At 33.9% G+C, this 27,324-nt stretch overlaps 1 protein-coding gene across 7 annotated transcripts in view; it reads left to right on the forward strand.

Moving 5' to 3' along the window:
- The window catches only part of MTF2 (metal response element binding transcription factor 2), an 86,001-nt gene extending 59,109 nt beyond the window's left edge, over window positions 1-26,892 (forward strand). For 5 of the 7 annotated variants that reach the window (XM_079927201.1, XM_079927202.1, XM_079927203.1 and 2 more), the window contains 13 exons: window positions 58-139; window positions 3,906-4,001; window positions 4,242-4,342; window positions 4,735-4,883; window positions 6,870-6,965; window positions 7,811-7,879; window positions 8,720-8,843; window positions 16,206-16,273; window positions 17,864-18,034; window positions 21,946-22,051; window positions 22,165-22,217; window positions 22,330-22,434; window positions 24,166-26,892. In XM_079927201.1, coding sequence (XP_079783327.1) covers window positions 58-139; window positions 3,906-4,001; window positions 4,242-4,342; window positions 4,735-4,883; window positions 6,870-6,965; window positions 7,811-7,879; window positions 8,720-8,843; window positions 16,206-16,273; window positions 17,864-18,034; window positions 21,946-22,051; window positions 22,165-22,217; window positions 22,330-22,434; window positions 24,166-24,523 — 1,578 coding nt within the window. In that variant the 3' untranslated portion in view covers window positions 24,524-26,892. Of the gene's footprint in view, window positions 1-57; window positions 144-3,905; window positions 4,002-4,241; window positions 4,343-4,734; window positions 4,884-6,869; window positions 6,966-7,810; window positions 7,880-8,719; window positions 8,844-16,205; window positions 16,274-17,863; window positions 18,035-21,945; window positions 22,052-22,164; window positions 22,218-22,329; window positions 22,435-23,995; window positions 24,035-24,165 lie in introns of all 7 variants that reach the window. The other 2 variants (XM_079927205.1, XM_079927204.1) reach the window with 2 other exon arrangements.
- Window positions 26,893-27,324: the final 432 nt, after the last annotated feature.

The following is a 27,324-nucleotide window of genomic DNA, read 5'->3' on the forward strand; positions in this document are numbered from 1 at the left end:
TAACTTCGTGGTTTTGATTTTAAAAGAAATCACCATAAGTTTTCCTCTGTATTTCAGATAAACATATTGAAACAGAGCTGCTTCATCATATTTGAAGACAGTTCTAAATCCTGGGTTCTCTGGAAGGACATTCAAACAGGCAGGTGCTACTATTTCCCTTGGACACGATTTACACTAAAATTTTATTTTCTTCAGCTTGTCATTTTCTAGTGTTTTCTGTTTAGTACAGTGTATTAAGATAACTAAAAAAATCCATGTATTCTTCAGAGTCTTCAAGGAGTTATAATCTATTTTATAGACCATAAGAAGAACAAGAATTGCTCTGTTAGGGTAGAGATAGATTAGACGACAGATGCATCACTGATGCACACATGTATAAATTATTGTTAGGACCCTTCTAAGAACTTTGAAGAAAAATTTTAGTTACTAATATGAGTAACACAACTTCACCTTTGCTGTTACTTGGCTGTATTAGTACAAAGTAATATAGAGAGCTAATATTTATTGAGAACATACTGTTTGCCAGATGTTTTGGGGAATTAGGACTATTAAATACCTTTAGAATGCTAGAAATATTCATTGATAAGAATAGTTTAAAATTACTGCTTAGTTATGGTTTTTTATGTTTAGATGGGAAAATGAGGCTGTATTTGGGTACAAGTAAAAATGAATACAGGTATGCTTTGGTTTGGTTATAGGTATGTTTCTTGTTATGCTTTTTATTTTTGCAAGCTATAATTACTGTATGTTTTTTGAATCTGCTAAATAAAGGTATTTTTTTCAGGTATCTATTTCATGGAAAGTGCTTTATAAAAAATTATGAATAGTAAAAATCTGAGTACTTCAGCTGCACACTAAAGCCCTACTTTTGGTATCCTTTTAATGGGTTAATGGGCCTGCACTAAGGTGTTTTTATATCTCCCCCTGTAGAAAGGAGACACTCTGTAAAGTATTTATCAATTGGGTTTTTAGTTTGAATCCCAAATGCGACTTTATGGTAGGTTACTGCTGTGTTCAATTTCTTGATTTCACTCTTAGTTTTTTTTTAAAGAATAAAAAAAGTTCTGGTAAAGGAATTGGAATGTTGTAGTTGCCATTTTTATACATGGTACTCAGGGATTAGGTGGAGAACTCAATAGCTGTTACTCTAGTAAAATGTCTTTCTAGTGAAAGAAACTTTTTACAGTTTTTAGGACTTATCAGTTTAAAGGTCTAAAGTTACGTTTTGAATCTCAAATTGAGGGGTCAGTGAGGAAAGGAATAGGAGGCAGATAGGAGGTCTCCAGCAGTAGTAATATTGAACAGATCTTATTACCCTGCATACAGAATTATCCTTTTTGCTTAGTTTGTAAATATGGTTCTCTATGGTGGAACTGAAACATGTTATACTGCTTCTGTTCCCGTTGTATTAACTATGTGTCCCTTTCAACTTTTCTACCATTTTGAGGTGCCTGTGGGTTAAATATAGGTCTGTCTTTGTGTTTTCTTCCCTCCCTCCCATCCTTCCTCCCTTCCAGAAGGGAAGAAGAAAACCAGTTGTACATAGATAGAAAGTTGTTGTGAAAGTGAGGGGGTCTTGTCCTACATGTGGCATATCCAGTATATCAGTTCAGTGGTCTGTGGTTGTTTTTTCCTCACTGGCTCCTTTTACTATCCTATAATGAGATAGGATAGCTACTTGACCATTTAACTCTTTGTAACACCCAGAAAGTAGCACACGTGTATGTAACTTGCAGTTGATATAGAATGGGTAAGTGAACCTGAAAATTGCAATATGGCAGATGTCAGTGTGGAGTGTAGCTTTAGTAGTTTTCTTCCTGTAAGGATCCTGCTTATAGTAGTTATATATCAAAATAACTTAAAAATTATAGTAATTTCACTCATAAGATTCTTTTAAAATTTTTTCATAAGTAGGAACAATGTATAGTCATATTGGTAGTCAAAGAAATGTACGTTACAACAGGGAGATAGTATATTAAAACCATTAAATAATTTTAAAAGGATTTTTAATCTTAATACCTAATACTGTTATGGTTTCTGTGAAAATGATACACTGCTGGTGGCAATGTAAATTTCTATTTTGGATATTTAATAGTTGCAGTAAATACATAAAGATGTTTTATATGCTTTCATCTATACAGCAGACTCATTTGTAGCAGTTTATTCAAAAGAAATAATTCATAAGTAAAAAATCTAGATGAAAAATATTTGCTGCAGCTTTCTTTTAACAACAACAAAAAATTTGGCATATCTAAGATGAAATGGCTTTATAGTCATTTGGGTTTAGAGTGAGGGAGACTATAGAAGGCCACTAAGCTACACAGAAAGTTTTTGTAAACTTGATGATAAAAAAGACATGTTGGATTTCACAAGTAAAGGCAATTCTCTGCTTCCTCAGGATTGTTTCCTGAGGGTGAACGCATATTGTTTGACGGATCAGCATCCTCTTTTACGAGGAACTGCCTTCTCCTACACCAGTCCACATGGTTATAGTGGGAGTCAGATCAGGCACCTACCACAATCTGGGCTATTGGTCCTTTTCCAGGAAGTTGCAGATTTGGACTGAGAGGTTCTAGGCTCAGTCTGGTCGCTCTCGTGACTGGAGCCATAAACTGAGAAACTATGGGAAGCCACATCCAGCCAAGCAAACAAAGCCTGGGAGAGGAGAGGAGAGAGGACAAGAGCCAAAACAAAAAAGGAAAAATGCAAAAAACGAACAAGCAAAAAATTTGGTAACCTGCATATCTAAGAATAGAGTCATAATAAAGTAAACTTGGTTCTTTCCACTGGACAGAATATTATACAGCTTTTAGAAGTTATACATTTGAAAACTACAGTGTGAGAAATGCTTTTGATGGAAAAAACATTACATAGTATTAATGAAAAGAAGCATCTCACAGTGGAGAGAATATGGACTCTGGTGTATCTGGGTTTGAATCCTAGCCTTGATACTCCGTGACTGAGGGTACTTGGATTATATACTTTATCTTTCTGAGCTTCAATTCTTCTCTATAAATAGGATATGTATCTAATAAATTGTGGAATTAAAATAATATGTATCAAGAGCCTAACACAATGCTGGCTCATAGCACAAAATTGTACCTTTTTATTATTGTTGGTATGTGAATAAAGTGTATGTATTAGTATTTTAACTATGTATATTGAAATTCATGAGAAGAGATTATTGGAAATAATTGTGCTAAAGTGATAAAATTATATTCTAAATTTTGCAGAATAAAATTGTTTTTAGAATAAAAATGTTTAAGGAAGAAATAACTTACCTATTCAGGTAAAATGTAATTAATAACTGGAACCCCTCATTTTTGTTTCAGTGGGTTATTGTTTAGGTATGTTGTTTGACACCATAGTTCCAGATTTCAGAAGCTGGAGATCAAATAATTAGTGTTCAGCCTTTTTTATACATTAGTAAGTAAAAAGAAGTGTTCAGAATCTTGAGAGTAGGGAGTCATTGGCGGATCTTCCTTGCCCCTTTTCTTTAGTCTCATGATGTTACGCAGTGTAGGGTGAATGAGTAATGTTCATGGGTAGGTGTGTGTTCTGGAGAGTAGTTCTAGTGTTCACAAAACATCCCCTTCTCTCGCCTCCCAAGAGGGTGGGAATATTGGAAGTAAATGGTAAGGGATCCTGCCTGAGAGCAGTTTAAATTATGCCCTCTGCCAAAAAGCAGATTAAATTATGAATGTAGACAGTGAGGCATCTTAAGTTAAAGGTAGGAAGAACACAGATAAGGAGCAGAGAGAGAGCATTTTGTGTATAGTACTTTGCCTTGAGAAAATACCATTATGATCTAGGAAACAGACATTGCCAATATGGGCTACTCACTGAGTAAAAAAAGTGGTTTTGTTATATGGAACAATTCTTTATGTATATTTTAAATATTTCAGGAGCCACTGGAAGTGGGGAAATGGTCTGTACAATATGTCAAGAAGAGTATTCAGAAGCTCCCAATGAAATGGTTATATGTGATAAGTGTGGCCAAGGTAAACATTGATTTTTTTTTTAATCTTGTGGAAAAGTTTTATTACATACTTAATGCCCCTGTTGAAGATTAATGATTAAAAATTCTTTACATTGGTAATTTGAAGCTGTTACCATAAGTTTAGTCATCAGTTGTAAATATATTAACGTAGGAAAAGAGAATACTAAAATGCCTTCTTTAAATTGTGTTGCAGTATTTATTAATAAAAGAGAATTTGCTTTATGCTTTTTTTGATATTAAGGATATCATCAGTTGTGTCACACACCTCATATTGATTCCAGTGTGATTGATTCAGATGAAAAATGGCTCTGTCGACAGTGTGTTTTTGCAACAACAACAAAGGTATCTTTTAAGTGTTTTGGGCTAACGCCCTAAATGGAATTTGTAAGACACTATCAACGTGATGATTGTGTACGTTGAAAGTTTATTTGAATGAAATGAGCAATCAATCTTGGGTAGAAAGAGGTACTGCTTATTGTTTGACTAATGATGCTTAAGTGACTTGCAACTATTCTTGCACTTATTTTCTGATAGTGGTCTTGGAATTGGGGCAATAATTTGAAAGAAAAGACAACAAAATAAATAAAGATTATTATTGGTCAAACAGTTTGTGATATGGTAAGAAATTTAGAATGGAAATTTCTTCATAAGTTTCAGAAGCATTTTAAAATTATAGAATTGTATTTAAAATTTTATCCTTCACTCTTTTAAATAACTTTTTCCCTCTAATATAGAGGGGTGGTGCGCTTAAGAAAGGACCAAATGCCAAAGCATTGCAAGTCATGAAGCAAACATTACCCTATAGTGTGGCAGACCTTGAATGGGATGCAGGTCATAAAACCAATGTCCAGCAATGTTACTGCTATTGTGGAGGCCCTGGAGAGTAAGTAAATATGGTTATTTAATGCCCTTAATTTTTAATTGCTTATATTGTCCACTTTATTTTTGTTATTGATTGTGGTATGGGAGTGATCGTGAATTGTAAATGCATGAAAGTATCAATAAAGAAAATTGGGAGGGATTAGAAGCTGTAGTTTTATTCATCTTTATCATTAAATGTTTGCTAAATAAGTGAGTCAGAGTTCTAATTAAGAATGTTTAGAAATTTACCTTTAACTTCTGATCACTGGTTCTAGTTCTGCTCTTTGTAACTAAACACATGCATCTTATCTTTCTTAGGAGGTAGCTCTTAAAATACTTAAATCCAGTAATCGTATTTCCCACTCCCATGACTCACATACCAAGTGTTCTCTTTTCTAGGCTTAAAATCTCCATTCCTATCAAACATTCTTTATGATGTGTTTTCCAAACTCTGTCTTTGTTGCTCTTCAGTTTTTGAAAGTTTACTCTTGAAATAATGGTGCCATGATTACAAAATGCAGTGTTTCCAGGAATAGTCTGACAGAATATAACGAAGCTATTAGAGTTCTAGGTATTATGCTTCTGTTGTTGCAAGGAAAGATTGTATTACCCCTCTTTGGTCGTCCCATCATATTCTTTTGGCTCATTATGGGTTTGTAGATGGTCAACTAAAACTAAAGCTTTTAGTTCTTTTTTTCATACAAGCTGATATTAAACCAAATTGTGCATCATGTATTTGTACTACATTTTAAAAAATGTTAGTGGATAACTTTACATTTAACTCTATTAAATTATAATTATTGGTTTCTTAAATCTTATCAGACTCCATGTTTCTCTTAAGACAGGGCTGCTCTCTAGAAGAATGCTGGGACATATAAGATGTTCAGTGATGAAAACATGAATAAATGAATATGTAAATGAATGAAATTTTAGTTCTTCATTCTACCTTGTCTCTAGTCTTATGGAATTTTTATTTGTGGTTTAACATTTTTATAACATTTCTCAGTTTTTGGTTGCCTGCAGGTTTAAGAAGCATTCTCTCTGGTTTCTTTAAATCATTTATAAGAGCTAAAGTGAACCTAGAGATTGATCTTTCTCCTTTACTCATTTATACCTAGCATCTTAGTTTATAAACATTATTTTATGAAGCAAATTGTTCATTGTTCTTTAAGTTTTATGAAGCAGATTGTTCATTGTTCTTTAAGTACTATGACTTTATGAACTATGTTTGATATTGCTAACACTTTAACACCTAACAGAGTACTTAGAACATAGTATTCATTAGTCTTTTGATGAACGAATGACCTTACTAGTAGCATCTTGCCTTTGCCTGTGTATGGCTTAAAATTAACGTGGGGCTAACTTACTGAGCAAAAGAATTATTTGAAGAAAAGGCGTTATTTGGGTGGCAAGTAAGGATATTAAAACCATGTACTAACTAAAAAGAGAGGATATCTTTAGCTGAAGATTCAGTTTTAGCATCTTCAGCCATCTGAAAGAGAACAAAATTTGTCACAAAGCCTTCATACCTGGTGGAGTCTTAGATTAGATTTGTGGTTATGTTAACCAAATTTATTAAATTGCTGTACTCCTTTTCTTTTCATTATAAGGAACAAGAATAATAGAAACACAGTGAAGGCATAAAGTTGCCTATGGCTATTTGGTATATGAGACAAATAGCTCTACATATCAGTGACCTCTGAGACTGTTGATGTGAAAAAATCCCAGGCTTCACAAAGATCCTTTACTAATTAGGACCCAGGCACTTACTGATTAGAAATAGTAGATGTAGCTTTCAAGAGCTTATAAATTCTCATGGATAAAAGAGAAGAGGAATGAAATGGTCAGTATTAATAACCTTTTTGGGAAGAAAACGTTTAGCACTAAATATACCAGAAATGTGATACTGTAATCAGAACTATATTCTGTATGTCACTTTTGTCGTTGTTTTTTTTTTTTTTTAAACTTTACCTCATGAAAGGTAGTAATTTTAAATTTTTTCTTATAGCTGGTATTTAAAGATGCTACAGTGCTGCAAATGTAAACAGTGGTTTCATGAAGCTTGTGTGCAATGCCTTCAAAAGCCAATGCTATTTGGAGACAGGTGAGAGAAGGGCATTTGACTGATTTCTTTTTTTAGCTTTTTAAAATTGTATTTATGTTTTTTCATTTTCACATTTCTAAAAGTAGTTTTAATAATGATTTGTAAAAGGTTCACCTTGGGAATATATTGTTTAATATACTTAAATTATATATAATTTTAAAAAGCACATAATTTTTGTACTTTTGGATATTGCAGAAAGCTTTTAAGTATTTGACCAGTGAACATATTTGCACCTATTGCCCCACAGTACTCTAAACTATTCTCATTGGTACCTTCTTTTAAAGAACCTCAAGGGGATCCAAAGAACCTCAAAGATAGACCTAATGTCTTTTTGGATTAAGAGAGCATGAAATAGCAGAGAGAGCTCTAGAAGAAAAATTAGATCACTAAATGTAACATCAAAAACTCTGGGTTTAGATTTTAGCTTATGTGATTTATTGTCTTTCTGACCTTAGGAAGGTCAGCTTGTCTCCTGGGCTTTTTCTACCATGTTGTTTTGAGCATTGAAAAGTGACAATGTGTATAGGAGTAGCCATCACAATTCCCGTTACACACAAGCCATTAGTAAACTATGCCTGTATATCAATCTGTATGTGAACTCTGAAGGTCTCTAATGGTTAAAAAAAAATTGCCCCTTTCCCCTATATACAAACTATTTTATTATTTGTCATTACTGGAAAAGAAACTCTTTAAAGCACAGTGTCATGATTCAAATTATATTTTGCTTTGTGTATCAGTCCTTATGTCAATCGTAGGATTTGCACTTGCTGAATATTAATTTTAATTGTTAAATAATTTATATGTATTCTTGATTACTCAGTATATAACTTTTCTTTTTTCCTTAGGTTTTATACATTTATTTGCTCTGTCTGCAGTTCTGGACCAGAATACCTCAAACGTCTACCATTACAATGGTAAGTATGGACATTTCTGTTAAGGAACAAAAAAGAGCCATATTTTTAAATCTACAGGATGAAACTTTCTATATAGATTTACTTACCTTAAATAAAAATTTGTTCTTCTTTATGCCTGGCTTTATTTCTTTTCCTGTATTTATCCTCAAGCCTGATGTCATCTTCCCCAAAGATTATCTAGTTTTATTGCTGAAGTAGTAAGCCCATTCAGTTTCTAATGGCATAAAAAGTAACTTTCAAATATCTTTTAGATCTTCAAAATTCTTATTCATGTTTCTAGTTCTTTTGGGCCTTCAGAATAGCATCAGTAGAACAGAGAAACGTCTTATAACAAATATACCAATTTCTGCCTCAGTTAAGTAATCCTTGGGCATGGGAAGTACGATGAATTTTGGAGATTTACTGAAAATGTTTATATAGTAAGTGCTTAGAAATTTTTGTCAAATATTTTACATATTTTAGGAAAAGATAAGATTTAATTCATGAATCAGATAAAAGTCTGTTAAAGTGTGATCCATTTTGTAGCTTATGTAGTAGTGAAAACATGAAATTTTAGATCATAAGTTATTTTTTCTTAGAGTCAGGTCCTCTTTGAATGTATTTCAAGAAATCAAATATCTTTTAATTTTTACTATTCAGGATAAATTAAATGTTTAGTTAATGTTTTTCATTTATTTTCATATGTAATGACTTATTGTGAATATGACTTGTGATATTAACCCTCTGTTCACCTAAATACTTTGGATTTTTTAATTGCTGGTTTTATAAAAATATTGTGTGATTTTTAAACAATAACCAAAAACATTGTTTTCATAAAGTTTGATTATTTTTGGATTCCAGGGTAGATATAGCACACCTATGCCTTTACAACCTAAGTGTTATTCACAAGAAGAAATACTTTGATTCTGAACTTGAGCTTATGACATACATTAATGAAAACTGGGATAGATTGCACCCTGGAGAGGTAGGTGGTCTTAGAGCTAACTTCATTAGCTACTTAATGTCTTTTTTGTTTTGTTAAAAGCAACTATCGCACATGTATAAGCCATACGTCTAAAGTAGCATTTTATGTTTAGTTAGGGAGAAATAATCTTTGGTGAGGCTATAGCCCTCATTCTCCTGTTTGTTGCCTCCTGACTTGAGGAAAAATGTAGGAGGAAGTAAATTACTTGATTCTTCCATTTTCTGAAGTGAAAATCACTGTAGATAAAGATAGAAGGGAGGGAGAAATCCTTATTATTGGGTATCTTACTTATGATTCCTCCCCCTTTTCTTCTAAGTTTACTCTAAACTTAGAGATGGGGACTTCCCTGGTGGCGCAGTGGTTAAGAATCCACCTACCAATGCAGGGGACATGGGTTCAATCCCTGGTCTGGGAAGATCCCACATGGAGCAACTAGTGAGCCTGTGCTCTAGAGCCCATGAGCCACAACTACTGAGCCCGCGTGCCGCGACTGCTGAAGCCCATGCACCTAGAGCTCGTGCTCTGCAACAAGAGAAGCCACCACAATGAGAATCCCACGCACTGCAACGAAGAGTAGCCCCAGCTAGCCACAACTAGAGAAAAGCTCATGCACAGCAACCAAGACCCAATGCAGCCAAAAAATAAATAAATACATAAAACTTAGGGATATAACCAACACTCTTCTTTCCTCTCTTGTTGGTACTCCCTTATATATATTTAACTTCCAGGAATAGTGAGACCCGATAGTAGTGTTAGCTAAGTTAGAGAGTGAAGCTACCTGAGTTAGAGATTATCCCCCTCATTCTGACATCTCATTTGCTTTTTGTTTGCAAAGTGTAACCACTCGTGCTGGTTTACAAAGAGTCTTTTTTTGAAAAAGCAATGTAAAAATTAATGCATATTCATTGAAGATTTTGAAACTACAGAATAGCACAAAGAAGAAAATAACTAGAGTAACTTTAATATTTACTTTGTTTTTAGCATTTATTTAGAATTATTAAAATACAGATATTAAATATTAAAATATGGACATTAAATTTTTTGTTTTATAATATGTGGAATTAGTCATGCATTACTTTTTGAGGGAAAAACTAAACTGATTTGAAATTTAGGAAGAGTTTCTGCATCTGTAGCTTTTAGACGTGAGGCAGTTTATAAGGTTCACATCAAGTAAGATATCAAGTTTTTTTTGTTGTTGTTCTGGGGGTTTTATGGGGCATCAAAGACTGCATAATACACATTTATTTAAAAGTTAGTGGTAGATCAGTTGCATAAAATAAATACCTGTGGAATACTTAGATTTTAAAATCAAAGATATTAAAATCAATTGAGCTAAGGTGTTTTGAGTGTTAGAAATTGGAATATAATACTCATTAAGTTTTCTGTTAAAAGCTTTTTTCAGATGACTTTTGAGAGAAAGTGAGTGACTTGTAAATTTGATAAATTTTAATAAACTGATTAGTAATGGGAGAAAAAAGTGAAAGGCATTGTTAAGTATAGTGTTCTTTATAGTCATCTTAATATTTAATGTTCTAATACATTAATTTGAAATGCTTTCTTTCTAGCTATGGTTCTTTCAGCACTTCATATGCAGATACATCTATATTCCTTTTAGTACACTTTATGTTTTACATGATTAAATTCTGCATTGGTTACCTCACATAGATAGTGGGCATGCATATAAAAACTCAAGTTTTGGGACTTTCCTGGTGGTCCAGTGGTTAAGACTTTGCCTTCCAATGCAGGGAGTGTGTGTTCGATCCCTGGTGGGGGAGCTAAGATCCCACATGCCTTGTGGGCAAAAAACCAAAACATAAAAAACAGAAGCAATATTCTAACAAATTTAATAAAGACTTTAAAAAAGTGGTCCACATCAAAAAAAACCCCAAACAAACAAACTCAAGTTGTTTTATTTATTTCAAATGCTATCATTTTTTATTAAAATAAAAATGTAATTTAGATTCTATTGAAGAGGCTGAAAATAATAAAAACCATAATTAGATGTTTTTAAAGAAATGAGTTCAGTTTATGAATTTCAGGTATCTCAGTTCCAACTAAACTTCTGACACATGTCAGAAAAAGTTTATTTCAGCAATAGGTACATGTTTTATTTTTTGTAACCTATGAGATAATGTCTTAACACATAAGAAATTTCAATTTCTTATTCTTTGCCAAAATGGAAAAATATATCTCTTTTATTTAAAAAGTAAAAACATGATTACAATCTAATATAACTTTACAACAGAAAAGTTTTACTTTTCTGAGGAGTGTTTCATTTTTGGGAGCCATAAAATTTATTATCAGAACAAGTGACTTTCTAGTCACTTCTCATTGCTCTTTCTCTGCATTTAAAAAAAAAGAAAATATTTCAGACGTCTTAGGTTAGTCATCTCATCCTCAGACTAGTTATTTACAGATGGAAGTTGAGGTTTTAATCCTCTGTATTAATATTTTCATCTTAATATTATAAATGGTTTTTAGAGTGAGATTTTAATGATAAAGAGACCATAAAATTTGTCAGTAATATTTTTTCAGTGTTTTCATTTAGTTTACTTCTAAATGTTTGTGGTAATAGAAACAAAGATAATACAAATAATGTATTATTCCAAATTATTAAAGTAGTAAATCTTTGGTTACCTGAAATTGAATTGCAAATTAAATTTTGTCACAAATTCAAAATTAGGTTAATAAAATTTTCTTTTTGTTTATATTTATATTCAAAATCTTTTTATAAAATAACATTAATTACAGTTATCCCTTGATATCCATAGGGAATTGGTTCCAGGACCCCCTTCAGATACCAAAATCTGAGGATGCTCAAGTCCCTTATATAAAATGTTGTAGTACAGTTGGCCCTTAGTATCTGATTGATTTTCTGCAGTTGGAACCCAGGGATACTGAGGGCCAACTGTACTCTCAAAACATTAGAATTGCTGTATGCTAAGTATATTACAGGCATACCTCAGAGATATTACGGTTTCAGTTCCAGGCTGCTGCAATAAAACGAATATCACAATACAGAGAATCACGAATTTTTTGGTTTCTCAGTGCATACAAAAGTTATACTTACACTACATTGTAGTCTGTTGTGCACAATAGCATTTTGTCTTTAAAAAGCAATGTGCATACCTTAATTTAAAAATAATACTGTTGCAAAAATGGAGCTGATAGACTTGCTTGAGGCAGGGTTGCCACAAACCTTCAATTTGTAAAAAGACACAGTATCTGTGATGCACAGTAAAGTGAGGTAAATGAAAGGATGTATGATTGTATTGGTTAGTTGAGTACGTTGGAACACTCAAGTCATTTTGAACATCAGTTCTTACTATACATACTATAGATTATATGACAAAGACGTTTGCTCTAGAATTTTAGAGAGTGTATTTTAGAGAGTACATTTTAGAGAGTACAGTTGACTCTTGAAGAACGTGGGGTTAGAGGCACTGACCCTCTGCACCCTGCCCTGTCTGCAGTTCTGCACCTGCAGATCCGACCAACCGCGGTATGGTACTGTAGTATGTATTTAGTGAAAAAAAATCTGTACGTAAGTGGACAATGCAGTTCAAACCCCAGTTGTTCAGGGGTCAACTTTATATCCTTACATACTGAAAGGCAAATTTAACATTTATGTATCATATATTTTGTTCTTTCTTGATTATTATTAGGATTGTTAGAACATATTAGAACACAATGATTATTTTATATCATTTCCTTATGTGATCTTGTTAAACATCTTTGAGACTTGGTGCCTTAATGATTATCACACAGACCGAGTATAGCTATTTGAGAAACTGCTGTTTTGAATTATTTTCTTTGAGATAGTAAAACTATGTAATATAACATTTGACATCCCAAATAAAATTTGCTTAAGGTTTTTATATACAATAAGATGTTTAGAATGAGGTTGTATCAGATTGCTTTTGGGAGTTACAATGAGATATTAATACTTTTTAGAATCTGCCTATTATCGTTTGTCTTTGCTTCCTAATGTGATTTGAAATTTCAGTTCTGTAAGGACAACCCACTTTTCTGTTAACTGTGGTCTTAAATTTTAAACATGTAAAGGTTGATAGGAGAGCAGTGTGTTGAGTGCTGCCTCACTTGAAGGATGTAGGGAGAAAAGCATAGGTAAAATTCAAGTGAAATACTATGAAAGAAACAATGTTTTGGCTAGAGAAAATGTAGTATAGTAGAGGTGGTGTAATAATTTTAAGTGAAAATTATAAGAAATCTAGTTAAAAGCAGTACTTGGGGCCTTGCGTTGTATATTAGCATGCAGTGTATACGTTGGTAAACAAATTACTGAAGCTTTTGGCATACTTAAGCCTCGGTGGTGTGGAATTAAATATTGGTAATTGAGGCATGTATTTTACTGAAGGGAAGAATTTTAACTATACATAATAGCATGTATATCTGTACAGAAATATACAACCCTGAAAGTGAAAACATAGTGTGAGATTAGTGTCTGTAGAGGGAGGAACAAAAATGATTATTCTGTTGAAGATATATATTATAAACCTCATGGTCAGATGCAAGATCTAGAACATGATGCTCTTCTTTTTTTTTTTTTTTTTTTTTTGCGGTACGCGGGCCTCTCACTGTTGTGGCTTCTCTCGCTGCGGAGCACAGGCTCTGGACGCGCAGGCTCAGCAGCCATGGCTCACGGGCCAAGCCGCTCGGCAGCATGTGGGATCTTCCCGCATCGGGGCACGAACCCGTGTCCCCTGCATTGGCAGGCGGACTCTCAACCACTGCGCCACCAGGGAAGCCCGATGATGCTCTTCTAATACAGCTTATTTGATTTACATTATAATATTTGCACTCTTCGTTTTCAAAATACAGAAAGGGAACCCTTGACCGCATTATGCGAGTTGAAATAAACAGTCCTATGCAGAACAGTCCTGGAGTGCGGAAGCAACTTACAGTTAAAATTTCTGGGAACCCACAGAGAATAAGTACCAAAAGAAAAAAGAGAGTTCATTGTGATTTTCAAAAAGTAAAAAGGAGTGGATTTGAGAAATTAGAAACTGTTGTTGAATGTCAGCAAAATTGTAGAGCAGATTTTTCATACATATGGCTTGTGAAGATTTAAAAAGCAATAAGGGGGCTTCCCTGGTGGCACAGTGGTTGAGAGTCCGCCTGCCGATGCAGGGGACACGGGTTCGTGCCCTGGTCCGGGAAGATCCCACATGCTGCGGAGCGGCCAGGCCTGTGAGCCATGGCCGCTGGGCCTGCGCGTCCGGAGCCTGTGCTCCGCAACAGGAGAGGCCACAACAGTGAGAGGCCCGCGTACCGCAAAAAAAAAAAAAAAAAAAAAAAACAGGCAATAAGAAAAAAATGCCATTAATTCATTAGAATAAACCACGTTAAATACCCTGGTTTCTTTTTTGATATGATTAGCAACACTGTTACGTCAAATGCTAATGCGCATGGTGTAGACATAGTATAACTCAGTTTCACATAAGATATCGAAATGTGAACTGGTTAAAATAAAAATTAAAAGGATTTGTAACTAATTGAGTAATAGTAACAAAAGCAGTCAATGGCTTGGAAATATTCTTGAGGGAGATTCTAACGGAGAGCCACAGGGTTCTGTTTTTTTCTCTATCTTCAATTCAAGAAGGATGACAGAATCAAGAGAAAAGACCATCTCAAACACTGAGCTGAAAACAAAATCAAATTAACAACAGTTGTTAAATTTTGCTTTTAGGCTTAAATATGCAAACAACAGTATGGAAGAAGCAGCGTATGATGGGGAATACTTGGCTTGATAGCAGTTCATCTAATAAGATTTTAGAGTTGAGGTGGCAGTGGGGGACCAGGAAGAGGATGGAATTATTTAGCCAAGCTTAATATGAAATAATCATGTGATGAGGCTGCTTAAAATTTTTAATCTAATCTTATACTTAGCCATGATAGCTATTGTCAAATATTTGAAGAACTGTCTTATAAAAAAGGGAATCCAGGAAGGAAGGTTTTGTTCACCCATGGAATGAGCTCCTTCATTAGGTTTCATTAGTGGTACTATTTAAACCAAGGTTGCATGACTCAGTACTATAAAAGGGATTGAAGTATTAATGAAAACTTGAATTAGATGGACATCTTGGGTCTCTTTCCAACTGTAAAACCTGAGTCCATTATTTCTCCTTTAATAGAAATTTTCTATCACTGGACACTTCAGAAATTACAATAGGAAGGTGTGGTAGGGTTAAGAGGAATGACCACCAAACCAGCTTCCTTCCTTCCTTTCCTTTCCTTTGCCTTTTCCTCTTTTTTTTTTTTTTAAGTACCCAATACACTGAGAATGGGCTCTCAGTGAATGTTCAATGAAGGTACTTAATTGTCACTTGGGTTCATGTTCTAGCTCTCTAGCTAACCAGCAGTGTGAATTTAAGCAATTTAACCTTTACATCTGTTGACTAATCTGTAAAATAAAAGTAGATGATTTTATGAGTCTCTTCTATTTCTAATATTCTATTTGACAGATTTGTTTGTTCTTTTTACTTGAAGAAGTTCTGAGCTTCGGGAGTTTCAACTGGTAAAGAAAATTACTAGTAATTTTGAAAGTCAGTGGTGATATTTTGGAAGTTTTTTTTTGTTTTAGTTTTTGTAGCTTTGAGGATGGTCTTTTATAACTTAATTGTTTTTCTGTTGGGCCCTAGTCTTTAAACTTTGAAGAAAAGGCAGAAATGACTCTGAAAGAAACTTTGTGGAACAAAATAGAATATTTTCTAGAATTGAATGTTTAGATTTTAAAGTGGTATGTGATGACAAAAAAATTACTGAGCCATTTTGGGGTTTAGGGCTAACCAAAATCTATAATTGTTATGAAAATAAAATCCCCAAATTTACATTATTTTTTTAAATTATAGAAATTATTGGTTTGCGTTAATATTAGAAGTATTGGGAAATAAAATGGCATATTTCTCCTTACTTTTTATATTCTTTCCTGTTAATATTTATTAGAAGCTTTTATGGTTGATATTAAAGTAATTCTAATGTATTATTACTTTCCCAGGTTATAGAATTAAAATAAATTTAATGATAACTAATAATAAAATCCCATTTTTATTGTATTTTACAGTTTATAGTTCTTGCAGGCATATCATTTGAGCTATACAAGTATTAGTAAAGAAACTAGTGAAGGATTTATACTCCCTTTTTTATAGGTGAGAAAACAAGCTTTGAAAGGTTAAATGGCCTTAGGTCACATAGCTTGTCAGTGAGGACCTGGAATTAGAATTTAGATCTGACTACTAGTCAGTACACTTTTCTTCTGTATCACATTGCCTCTATCTGGCACCTGTGTAATACTAATTGATGAAATTATAGTGCATTAAATTGTTTCTTGATACTTCACAGCTGGCAGACACACCAAAATCTGAAAGATATGAGCATGTTCTGGAGGCATTAAATGATTACAAGACCATGTAAGTTGATTTATTTTATGTATCCCTATGAGGGAGATATTTAGTAAGAATAAGGAATAATGGCATTAAGAATTGTGGGATTGATTATAGAGTTAGTACATACCATTTTAAACCTTTTAATGTCCTCTTCTCTTTCAGTCAGAGTAAAGCAGTGATTCTCAAAGGCTGGAGAAGGGAAGATCAGTCCTCTGGGAATGGTGGATGGGAGGCATTATCAGTGTCTCAGGGGAATTTGGTCAGTTCAGTTGAAAAAGCATACTCAATAATGACTTGTTTTTATAATTTAATCTACTGAAAGTAAAATAAAATCTTGCTAGCTGGTAGGAATATGCAAAAGATAGGGGGATATAGTATAGAGAATGTGGGTTTTTAAATGATTGAGGTCTTCTGTGGTTTTAAGTTTAGTTATTGCCATCATTTAGAGAATAGTAGTATTAGTTTTCGATAATTAGTAGTATTTTGATAAATAGTAGTATTAGTTTTTGATTTAAGTTTTTGATAATTAAGTTACATTGTTTGATACATTCTTGTATAGATGTTTCCCTTCTTTTTTTTTACACCAGCATATCTATGTCTCTTAAAAATATTTTCAAAATGCAAGAGAAATAATTTTTTAAATGTATATGCTGGTTCCAACCAACTATTGAATTATAACATTTTTGTTTGCAGCAAGTTGCTTTTTTTGAACTTAGCAACATTTCCTCATTAAAAAATGTTACGATTACAAGTGGCTAGATCTTTAGGCCAGCTCAAAAAGCCACGAGCAGTTACAGTGCTGTAAAAATACTTTATGGGACAATGAATTCTGTAATCCAACTTAGTGTGCTTGAAATACATTTGTTCCTGTTATGGTAGAAATGGGAGCTCCCCTTTCTCAAACCTATATAAAAGTGGAAGAACAATGTAAGCACTTGGTAGTGGTTTTTATGGCCAGGCATGCTCTAGTAGAGCTAAGAGGGTGTTTTAGAATAAGGACCCTAAGGACTTTGGGAAAGGATTAAGGAGCATATTTTTCAGAAACTCAGGCCCACACTGAAATGTCACTTCTCTGCTCCAGGTTATTTCCAATTCCAGATCTGACATACCAGACACTCCTTTTATTTTCTGGGCCTCTAGGATTGGTCTCCTATTTTCTTTATCAGTGCTTTCACCGATTACTTTCTGGCCAGGGTTTCTCTCCTCACAGATCCACTCCGAAATAGAATTATTCTTTTCCTAAACCTTGTTTGAGATGTTTTTGACAGATGACACTAAAAATACGGAGAAACATATTGGAACTAAAAAGACACCACTCTCTGTTCTTCGTTCTAACTTTAAAAAGTTAGATGCCATATTTTAAAAAGAAAAATGGACATGTGTTCTTCTCCCTTCTGATACTATTCCTCTCTCCCTACTCCCCCATCATATCCTACTATGGACTGGCTCTGGAGCAGATAAGAATCAAAGAAAGCAAGGGGCAAAAAGTCAGTTTTTCTAGTATTGGGTAGATTTCATGTGTAAAGCCTTTATATCTGAAAGTTATAACTTAGGGTCTGCCATGTATATGTGTTCAGTTTTTAAACTTTTAGTTACTTTTTTTTAAAAATTTAGGTTTATGTCTGGGAAAGAAATAAAGAAGAAGAAGCATTTGTTTGGGTTGCGAATTCGTGTTCCTCCTGTGCCACCAAATGTGGCTTTCAAAGCAGAGAAAGAACCTGAAGGAACTTCCCATGAATTTAAAATTAAAGGCAGAAAGGCATCCAAACCTATATCTGATTCAAGGTAAAAGTTGATCTGTGGCTTAGTTTTTCTCGTTAGCTTATTTGTAACTAAAAATGTGTGTTATTTAGTCTCATTAGTATATTTGAAAGTACAAGTGGTAGTGACCCTGATTTGTTTTCCTGTTTATAATTTCTTGCTTGGACAAGGTACAAAGAGTTAATGCTAGATGTTTATTTATTTACGTTTAGATCTAAGGCTTTCCATGAATAGGCCCTATTGATTTTGTTAGCAAAGAGCTTAAGTACTGGCCTGTTCATTTGTTTGTTCATTTCTCATTCGTTTGTTCATTCATTCCATTTATCAAGCACCTTACTGTCTAAGTGCTGGAGATATAATAACAAATGAGACTTTCTTTCTGCCCTGATGGGGTTTACATTATAGTGGGGAAGAAAGGTGATAAACAAGTAAAATAATTACAGATCATGCTAGTACCATTTAGGAAATAGCAAACAGATTTAGACTGTACTGGGATGGATAGAGATGTAGGGGTCTACTTTAAGAAGGAGGCTTAAGGAAGGCCTATTTAAGATGGTATTTAAGCTGAAACTTAAAGAATGAGCATGACCTAACAATGTGAAGAACAAAGGGAAGAATATTTCAGGTAGCAAAAGTAAGTGTGAAGCTGTGAGGCATGTTCTAGGAACTCACAGAAGGCTACTGAGGTGTGATTGAGGGCTAGAGAATAGCATCAGGTGCTAGAAACGTTGGGTAGGGCTTGGTCATACAGAGTTTTGTAGGTCTCATAAGGAGTTTGGGTTGTTTTCTGAGAATAATGGGAAGCTATTTAAAGATGTATGCAGATTGAATTATCCTTTAAAAATACTTCTTTGGGTGCTGTTTGGAAAACAGATATCAGTAGAGGTAAGAATAGAAGCAAGAAAAAATTGACTCGTTCACTTTTCTAGGTGAGAGATAAATAATGGTTGCTTATGTAGGTGTAGGTGGTAGCAGTCAAACAGAAAATAGATTCAAGATCTCCACTGGAGGCAGAATTTGCTGGCTTTGCTAATGAATTAAATTTCTGAAAGGAAGGGAGAAATTAAGTTACACAATGCCCAGATATCTGGCTTGAGCAACTAGTGGATGGTGTAACTTACCAAGATCTGGAAGAACAGATTTTGGCAAGGTGAATAAAGCATTCTTCTGTTTCATACTCATTGAGTTTGAGATTCTTATGAGGAATATCTAAGTGGTGATGATGTTAGATATAGGCCGTTGGGTGTGTAAATCAGGAGCTCAGGAGAGGTCAGGACACATGATAATAAATTTTGAAGCTGATTTATAAAGCCATGAGAATAGAGAGAGAGGGGAAGAGAAGAGAATGTGGCCCAGAATAATGTCCTGCTATCTTTTAGAGTTTTGAAAGAAGTGAAGTAAATGAAGGAGACTAGCAGAAAGCAATCAGTGAAATAGGAGGAAACCAGGAAAGTTTGATGTCATGAAAACCAAGTGAAGGAGAGTATTTCAAGAAAGATGTGGGTGTATTAAACTACTGAATGTTGTTGCAGAGAGGCAGGTTAAGATGAGAGAAAAATGTTCATTGGATTAGATAACATTCTGTTATTAGTGACCTTGACAAAAACAAGTCTGCTTGAGTGGTAAAGGTAGAAGTCAGATGGGAGTGGGTCAGTGTGATCGAATCCAGCACTGCCCAATTTACGTGTCAAAACTGGGCTTTTCCTACAATAAGGGACATGGGTGGATTCAAAATGATGATGATGATGATGATAAAGGAAAAGGGGAAAAAAAGGAAATAATCTTTAAAAATTCTGAAAGAGAAGGAAGAAAGTGGAAAAGGGTATGTATCATCAGCTCTCAGAAGTAGTTTTACTGTACTGTAAAGGGAACAGAAGCTGAATCAATTGATGTTTTTTTTTTTAATAGATAGAAGATAATTGTAACTTGTTTTTGTGTGTCAGTGGAGAAGAGAGTGGTATAGGAGAGGGGGAGGAAACTGAAGATATTGTAAAGTCTTTGAGGAGCCAAAAGGGACAGGATTTAGAGCCTAAATGTGGGAGTAGCCTTTGATAGGAGGACTTACACCCTTCTGTTGAAATGGGGTGTAAAAGGCAAAGATGGGTACAAATGCTGGTTCTGTTTTAGATTTAGCATTTGGAAGATGACTAAAGTTATTGCTTGGTAACTTCTGTTTTCTCAGTGAAATGATGAGGGAAAGATAGCTGAGAGGGAAATTTAAGGAGCAAATACAAGCTATGAGATAATCTTGGAGAATAAGAAAATGTAATTACAGAGGGTTGACAGTGCTTTATATCCGTTTGAGTTGGTAATTAAGTAGATACTACTTTAAGGGTTTGTTTTTTCTTAAGGAAAGAATACTTATTCCTATCACTTTCAATTTTTTTTTTTTTTTTTTTTTTTTTTTTGCGGTACGCGGGCCTCTCACTGTCGTGGCCTCTCCCGTTGCAGAGCACAGGCTCCGGACGCGCAGACCCAGCGGCCATGGCTCACGGGCCCAGCCGCTCCGCGGCATGTATCACTTTCAAATTTTATCATTAATCTTTTGCTAACAATTGCTTATATTATGAATTAGAAAAAAGATTTCCACAATCTTTCTCATTCCTATCATGATTTTGATAGGACACTTTGTCTGTGGTAGCTATAAGGTTTTCTTTTGATGCCGCCAGGTAATGGTTTAACTTTCTCTAAAGGTATTCTCAGTTTCTTCTGGGACCTATGTATGAATTGGACTAAAGTGTACTTTCTTTAGTCCAGGGGTCCTTTATAAATGTTAATGGTGATCATCTTTCCAAAAAACAAAAACAAAAAAATGTATACCCCATCCATCTTATCCTTGAAACTTTTGATTATAGTTCTAGTTATGCTTCTCTACTTTCTCCTTCCTTGTATTTCCACTTTTATTTTCCCCAACCTTAGTTTGGTGTGTGGAGGGATAGTCTTTCCTAGTTTTTTCCAGTCACCTCTTTCTAGCCTATTATATAATATTGTTCCTTTACCTTGTTTTTAAGTTGAATGTTCCTGGGTAATGTTCTTATAGCACTTAAACCATTTTATTATCCTGCTTGTATACACATTTGTCACCTTCAAACTATATTGTGAACCCTTAGCACAGGGAATGTCTTTGTATTCCTATTGTTAGTATCCCCTTTATATGGAGATGTTTGTTGCATAAATGAAATGGATGTTCTGCGTATTGATATTTGCCATTCTTCCCTTCTATTAATTAGAGATGTTCTTGACCTATTGCTTTTTTCCCCTTCCTATTGCTTGATATTTGCCTTTGTGTCTCAAAAATGGTTTTCTTGATCTTTCTAATTTTGTCCTTGAATGACTCCCCTGCCCAGTATGAAGGATTCCTTCTTCCTTTACATTCTCCCACCCCGGGCTTCATTCTCTTTCTGATTAGCATCATTTAGGAACCCACAGGATGTCCCTGTTTATACCTACTCTGTTTTAACATAGATATACTTCCTGGCTCCATGAGGTTAACTACTAAATCTGTAATCACTTTTAGTATAGTAAATTCTTGAAACATCCCCCAAGTACCTACATAGTAACAACCTAAATGAAATAATTGAACTTTAAGGAGTTTTTGAATCTTCCATCTAATATAGTAGCATTTTTTTGTTTCATTTTGTGTTTTTTAAAAAAAATTTTAGGTGGTATGTATTTTTCAGAATTGTATTAGAGAACTTTTTTCTTAAACCTTTTGTATATAAATATCTCTTAAGAAGTATTTAAATTAGAATGTATTATCTATGAACTTGACTAAACTTGTAGATTTAACTTTGTTGTTTTTATATTACCATTAATGTCAAAATATAAGTATAATCTAATTATCACATAAGTAGAGCTATGATAGTGTATATTGTCCATTGTCTTTTTGTTTTCTTTGTGCAGAGGTTAAATACATAAATGGTTTTATGTTTCAGGGAAGTAAGCAATGGCATAGAAAAAAAAGGAAAGAAAAAGTCTGTAGGTCGTCCACCTGGCCCATATACAAGAAAAATGATTCAGAAGACTGCTGAGCCACCTTTGGTAAGAGGATATATTGGCATATGTTCTCAGAGAGGAAGTCTACTTGAAATTACTGAGAAACTAATATCTTTACTTTAGAAACCATGCTTTAGGTGTGTTTTTTTATTTTCCAGGATAAGGAATCAATTTCAGAGAATCCTACTTTGGATTTACCTTGTTCTATAGGGTAAATAGAAAGTTATTTTCTTCTACCTTAGGAATTTTCTTTTGGGGGGGAAATTAATATTTCTACTGTTATGTAATATAGTCGTTATACCATTTAAATTCTTTTGTCTCAGGAGAACTGAGGGAACTGCACATTCATCCAATACCTCAGATGTGGATTTCACGGGTGCTTCCAGTGCAAAAGAAACTACCTCGTCTAGTATTTCCAGGCATTATGGGTAGATATTTTATGTTCTTATCCTTGACTAATTTTCCTGTAGACTTTTTCTTTGTAAAGTGGTTATTAAATAAATTTTTAGCAATTGAAAGTGACATAAGTTTGTCTTTCAGCTTTTGAGAAGCAATCTATATGTTGATTCCTTAGGTTGTTGATATGCATCTGAATATTTTTGCTTTTCAGAGCACAGACATTAAAATTTTCACATTTGTCAGGAATTTTGCTATGTACACAGAGAAGAGGTATCCTGGTGTTTATAGGTGTGCTGTTTTCTGTGAGACCTTTTTATGCTTCTAATATACAAGTGTGGATATTTTTTTTAATAAGTTGGAATCAGGAACACAGATCCTTTTATTAATAAAAGGATTTTAAACTCAGGATTTTTATCAATAGTAGACTTCCCCTCTAATATTTTATTTAACCTAACTCTTCAGAAGGGCAACATTTTCCTGAAGTTTGATGTATCAGGTAAGAAAAGTTTAGTTTACTTGGGGCCAGAGCTATGAGCTTCTAGGTTTTATACTTCCTCTTGTTTAATTTTTGTTCACAATTCAAAAACTCCTCTTGTAAATCATATAAAATTCTAAGTATTTAAAGGATGAATTGTGAATAATAATAATGTGAGCTTTTTTTTTTTTTTTTTTGCCTCTTGCCAAGCATTGTGTTAAGCTTACATACGTTTTTTTTTGGTACATCGTCTTATTTAATTCTTAAAACAATCTTTTGAGTTGTTCCCATTTTATAGATAAGAAAACTGAGACTTAGGAGGTTTTTGTAATAAGCCCAAGATGGCATGTTTATTAGCAAGTATACAGAGCTGGGATTTTAACTTTGGCAGTATGATTATAAAATCTTTGAATTTAGCTGTTATGCTATATTTTATTTTATTTTATTTTATTTTTTAAATTTTTTTTTGGCGATACGAGGACCTCTCACCGCTGTGGCCTCTCCCGCCACAAAGCACAGGCTCCAGATGCTCAGGCCCAGCGGCCATGGCTCACGGGCCCAGCCACTCCGCGGCATGCGGGATCCCCCCGGACCGGGCACGAACCCGCATCCCCTGCATCAGCAGGCGGACCCTCAACCACTGTGCCACCAGGGAAGCCCCTGTTATGCTATATTTTGACTTTATTTTATAAAATCATTATATTTCTGAACTCAAAGATTGTCTAGTTCAACCCCTTCACTTAATCTCTTCACTTAAGAGAACACAGAGGATAAGAGATTTAAATTTGGCCGATATCATATCATATCATACCTTAGTACCCAAGGTACCCTGACATCTAGTTTAGGCTTATTTCTTACTTAACAGTAGGCCTAGAATTAGTAACGAAGAGAATCTTTATACTAGTTCTGCCATCTGTTTAAGCACATGGAAAGGTGTCTTGTATGTAGTAGGTGCTTATTAAATGTTTCTTGAATTGAATGAATAAATGAATGAATGAATGAACTGTCTTCTTTTTAATGATAAAAACGTTGACAAGACCTGACTTACAAATCCTCTTGGTAAGAATTTGCCTCGTTGGCCTCATAAATCAAAAATTTCCTCTGATTCTTTTAAGCTTAATAGTACATAGTTAAGGAAGAAAAGCTCTTCAAAGGTCAGCCTCAAGAAGGTGATTGAATTTAATGAAGGCGAGTGATAATCCATTTTATATAGCATTTGTTGTTTTGATTTGGCTGATTTTTATGTCAGCAAGTGTAGACAATTGTGGCCTTGTTTGTTCTATAGATTATCTGACTCCAGAAAAAGAACTCGTACAGGAAGATCTTGGCCTGCTGCAATACCACATTTACGGAGGAGAAGGGGTCGTCTTCCAAGAAGAGCACTCCAGACTCAGAACTCAGAAATTGTAAAGGATGATGAAGGCAAAGAAGATTACCAATTTGATGAACTCAACACAGAGATTTTGAATAACTTAGCAGATCAGGAGTTACAACTCAATCATCTAAAAAACTCCATTACCAGTTATTTTGGTGCTGCAGGTAGAATAGCATGTGGTGAAAAATACCGAGTATTGGCTCGTCGGGTGACACTTGATGGAAAGGTGCAGTATCTTGTGGAATGGGAAGGAGCAACTGCATCCTGACTGTAGGACTGAACATTATGTTCACTGCACTCTCATTTTCTGTAGGTACAGTTCAAAGCCCTAAAGGAGTCTGGCTTTTACTATCTTTCTTAAAAAAAAAAAAGGTAAAAAAAAAGTCACTTAAGGAGATAATACTAGCCTTAACATGTACTTGTCAATGTTATGGATATTGTCATAAAAAGATATCTTTTAAAAATCAGAACAGAGACTTAATTTTTTAAATCTTAAGATTTGTAGAATGTTTCTAGGATAGGATATTAAAAATGATTCAAACCGATGCATGGTGTTAGATAATTTTTCTAATTATTCCATTGAGTCAGTTTTTGTGGTTAGTGGTTATCAGAGCAAACTTATCATGTAGATAGATAGCACAAGTATTTGGAGAAACATTGTCTGTTTTGTTACCAAAATGTTGGAAAAAATTTATTTCAATACCTTTTAGAATTCATAAAGTGCAGTGTATATAATGCCTACTAAAAGACTGTAAAATATTGAAATTTTCTTTCAAAGTGTAAAAAATATATTGAGCCTGTAAATTGCTCTGTGACTAGACTTCATTGTCGTCTTAATATATTCTTTGCATGTGCATATATATACACACGTGTGTATATATATGTGTGTGATTGATTATGTGACCTATGCAATACAAATTATGGGAATGGGCAGCTTTGGAGTATATATCCCATAATTCTTTTTTCAGGAATAGTTGCAGTATTTACACAGCAGCATTTCTTCTCAGGCTTTTATTGGGTGCTGTTGCTTGCTATGTATGAAGAGAAATGTGTCAGACAAGTTTAGTGTGTTCTGAAGAAGGGTGTGAACAACAGTGTTCATGGGCTTTTTCGAATGCTTTTCACTTTCAGTCCTTGTAACTCAGCTGTTCAGTACCTAAAACAAATTCAAATAGTATGAATATTATCTCCTACTAGAAGTAACGTTTTCAAGTTTTCATGGCACATTATGATTGTAAATGTCTCTCAGTTTTAACAGTAAGTCTATAGGAGTCCCGTGAAGATTCCTGAAATGTCTGTAGTAACTGTTAGTCATGTTGAATAAGTGTAGTATGAACAAAGTATTTTATTGCACAGGGTTAACAAACAGTATGTTGCCTGCAGAGACAACTGCTGTTTTATTACAACATTACCTCTTGTTTTTATACAGCATACCAAGATTTAAATTGATAACTTTATTTTACATGTGTTAAAAAAAAAAAAGAAAAACAAGTTTCTTTTAGCACCAGTGTTAGAGCTGTCTTCTGTTCCTTTTTGTTTTGTTTTGTTTGTTTGTTTTCTTTTTTAGCCAAAGAGTAAACAGAAGAATATTCTTATTTTGGTGGCTATTCATTTTACTCTTAAAAGTGATTGGTGGATTTTAGCCTAAAATTTGGAGAATTTGCCACCAAAATGAAAAATATGTAAAGTGTAGTGATTACAGAGCGGTTAAAAATGTGGGTTAGTACTTATTTATTCCATTGATTGATTATTTGACTGTTTATAAGAAAGTTGCTTTATTTCTTTAAGCATCTTCAAAAGATGACCTTTTCTTGTCACATTATAGCCAAAAGAAGCAGAGAACTTCGTAGTCCTGCATTTGGTTCCTGGTTGGCCAGGTATAAATGAGCTTTACAAAAGTGCAAATTAAGAACTGTCACTTCTGTTTACCTCCACCAAAACTTGATTTTCCCCTAGCTATTAATTTAAAGTTGCCTTTCCTGCAGCTGCAATATTTTGAATAACACACAGAGTTTGTGTTGATTTTGAATGTTTGTTTATATCTAGGGGTAATGGAAAATGTAAATCCCGTGTAACCTTATTCACTCCACGTGTATCATATTATTTCATTTTTCCCAAAGTCCTTTAATTCTAACTGAACACCAGCAGTATTTTTAGTAATTCTTTCTTTAGCATACTTGGAAGATGATTTATTAAGCTGAACTGTCTTTAGACGTAATTATTGTGAATGTTTGTTTTATTTTATCATGGTGGTTCACATGGCTCTGATGTTCAGTTTGTATTTTTGGAATTGCTTTACTTAGATTAAAACAGACCAACATTAAATGTGTGTATTTTTTAAAGAGCTAATGAGTTTTGCTTCTGTATTTGCCTGAAAATACACACTGGTGCAGTAGATGACGGCTTTTATTTAGCCAGGGAGACAAGGAGTTCTAGTTCCATTGTAAATATGTTCATTTGAATTAATCTTTATAAAACTTTGCTTTCATTTTCCACTTGTCCCCCAAATAAATATTAATAATTATTGAATGTTCATCTTAAATGATCCTGTAAAGAAGTAAACTATGTTTAGCAGCTTGTACACTTTATACTTGAAAGACAATATATCTTCCTGTATCTACCCTGTCCCCAAACTTCAAAAAAATTCAGACTTTTCAACTGTGTTTTCTTTTCTTCTTAAGGATATACAAGGTGTCAGGGTTCATGTAAAAGGATTTCCTTTTTTTTTTTTTCCCCTGAAAAGCTTTGCCCCAGGCTACAGAAAGAAAAGATGTGAAAATAATATACCTTATTCATTTTAATTCCATTTTTATTCAAAACAAATATATTTTATAAATACACTCATAGTCATGGGTAAATATGGATTCTTAGGCCTTTAGGTGATCAAACTAGATCAGAATATGAGCTATCAGAGTTATTCTATAGATTCTAATGTGGGAGTGATGAAGACAGATCTTGCTGGATATATTTTGTTACTAAATGTTTAACAGAAGTGAATGTTCACTGATATGTGAGTTGAGGGTATTTTTCCATGTTTTATTTTGCAAGGTATGTTTGGTTTCTATTGTG

This window comes from Stenella coeruleoalba, assembly GCF_951394435.1.
Source record: "Stenella coeruleoalba genome assembly, chromosome: 1".
Classification (NCBI taxonomy): domain Eukaryota; kingdom Metazoa; phylum Chordata; class Mammalia; order Artiodactyla; family Delphinidae; genus Stenella; species Stenella coeruleoalba.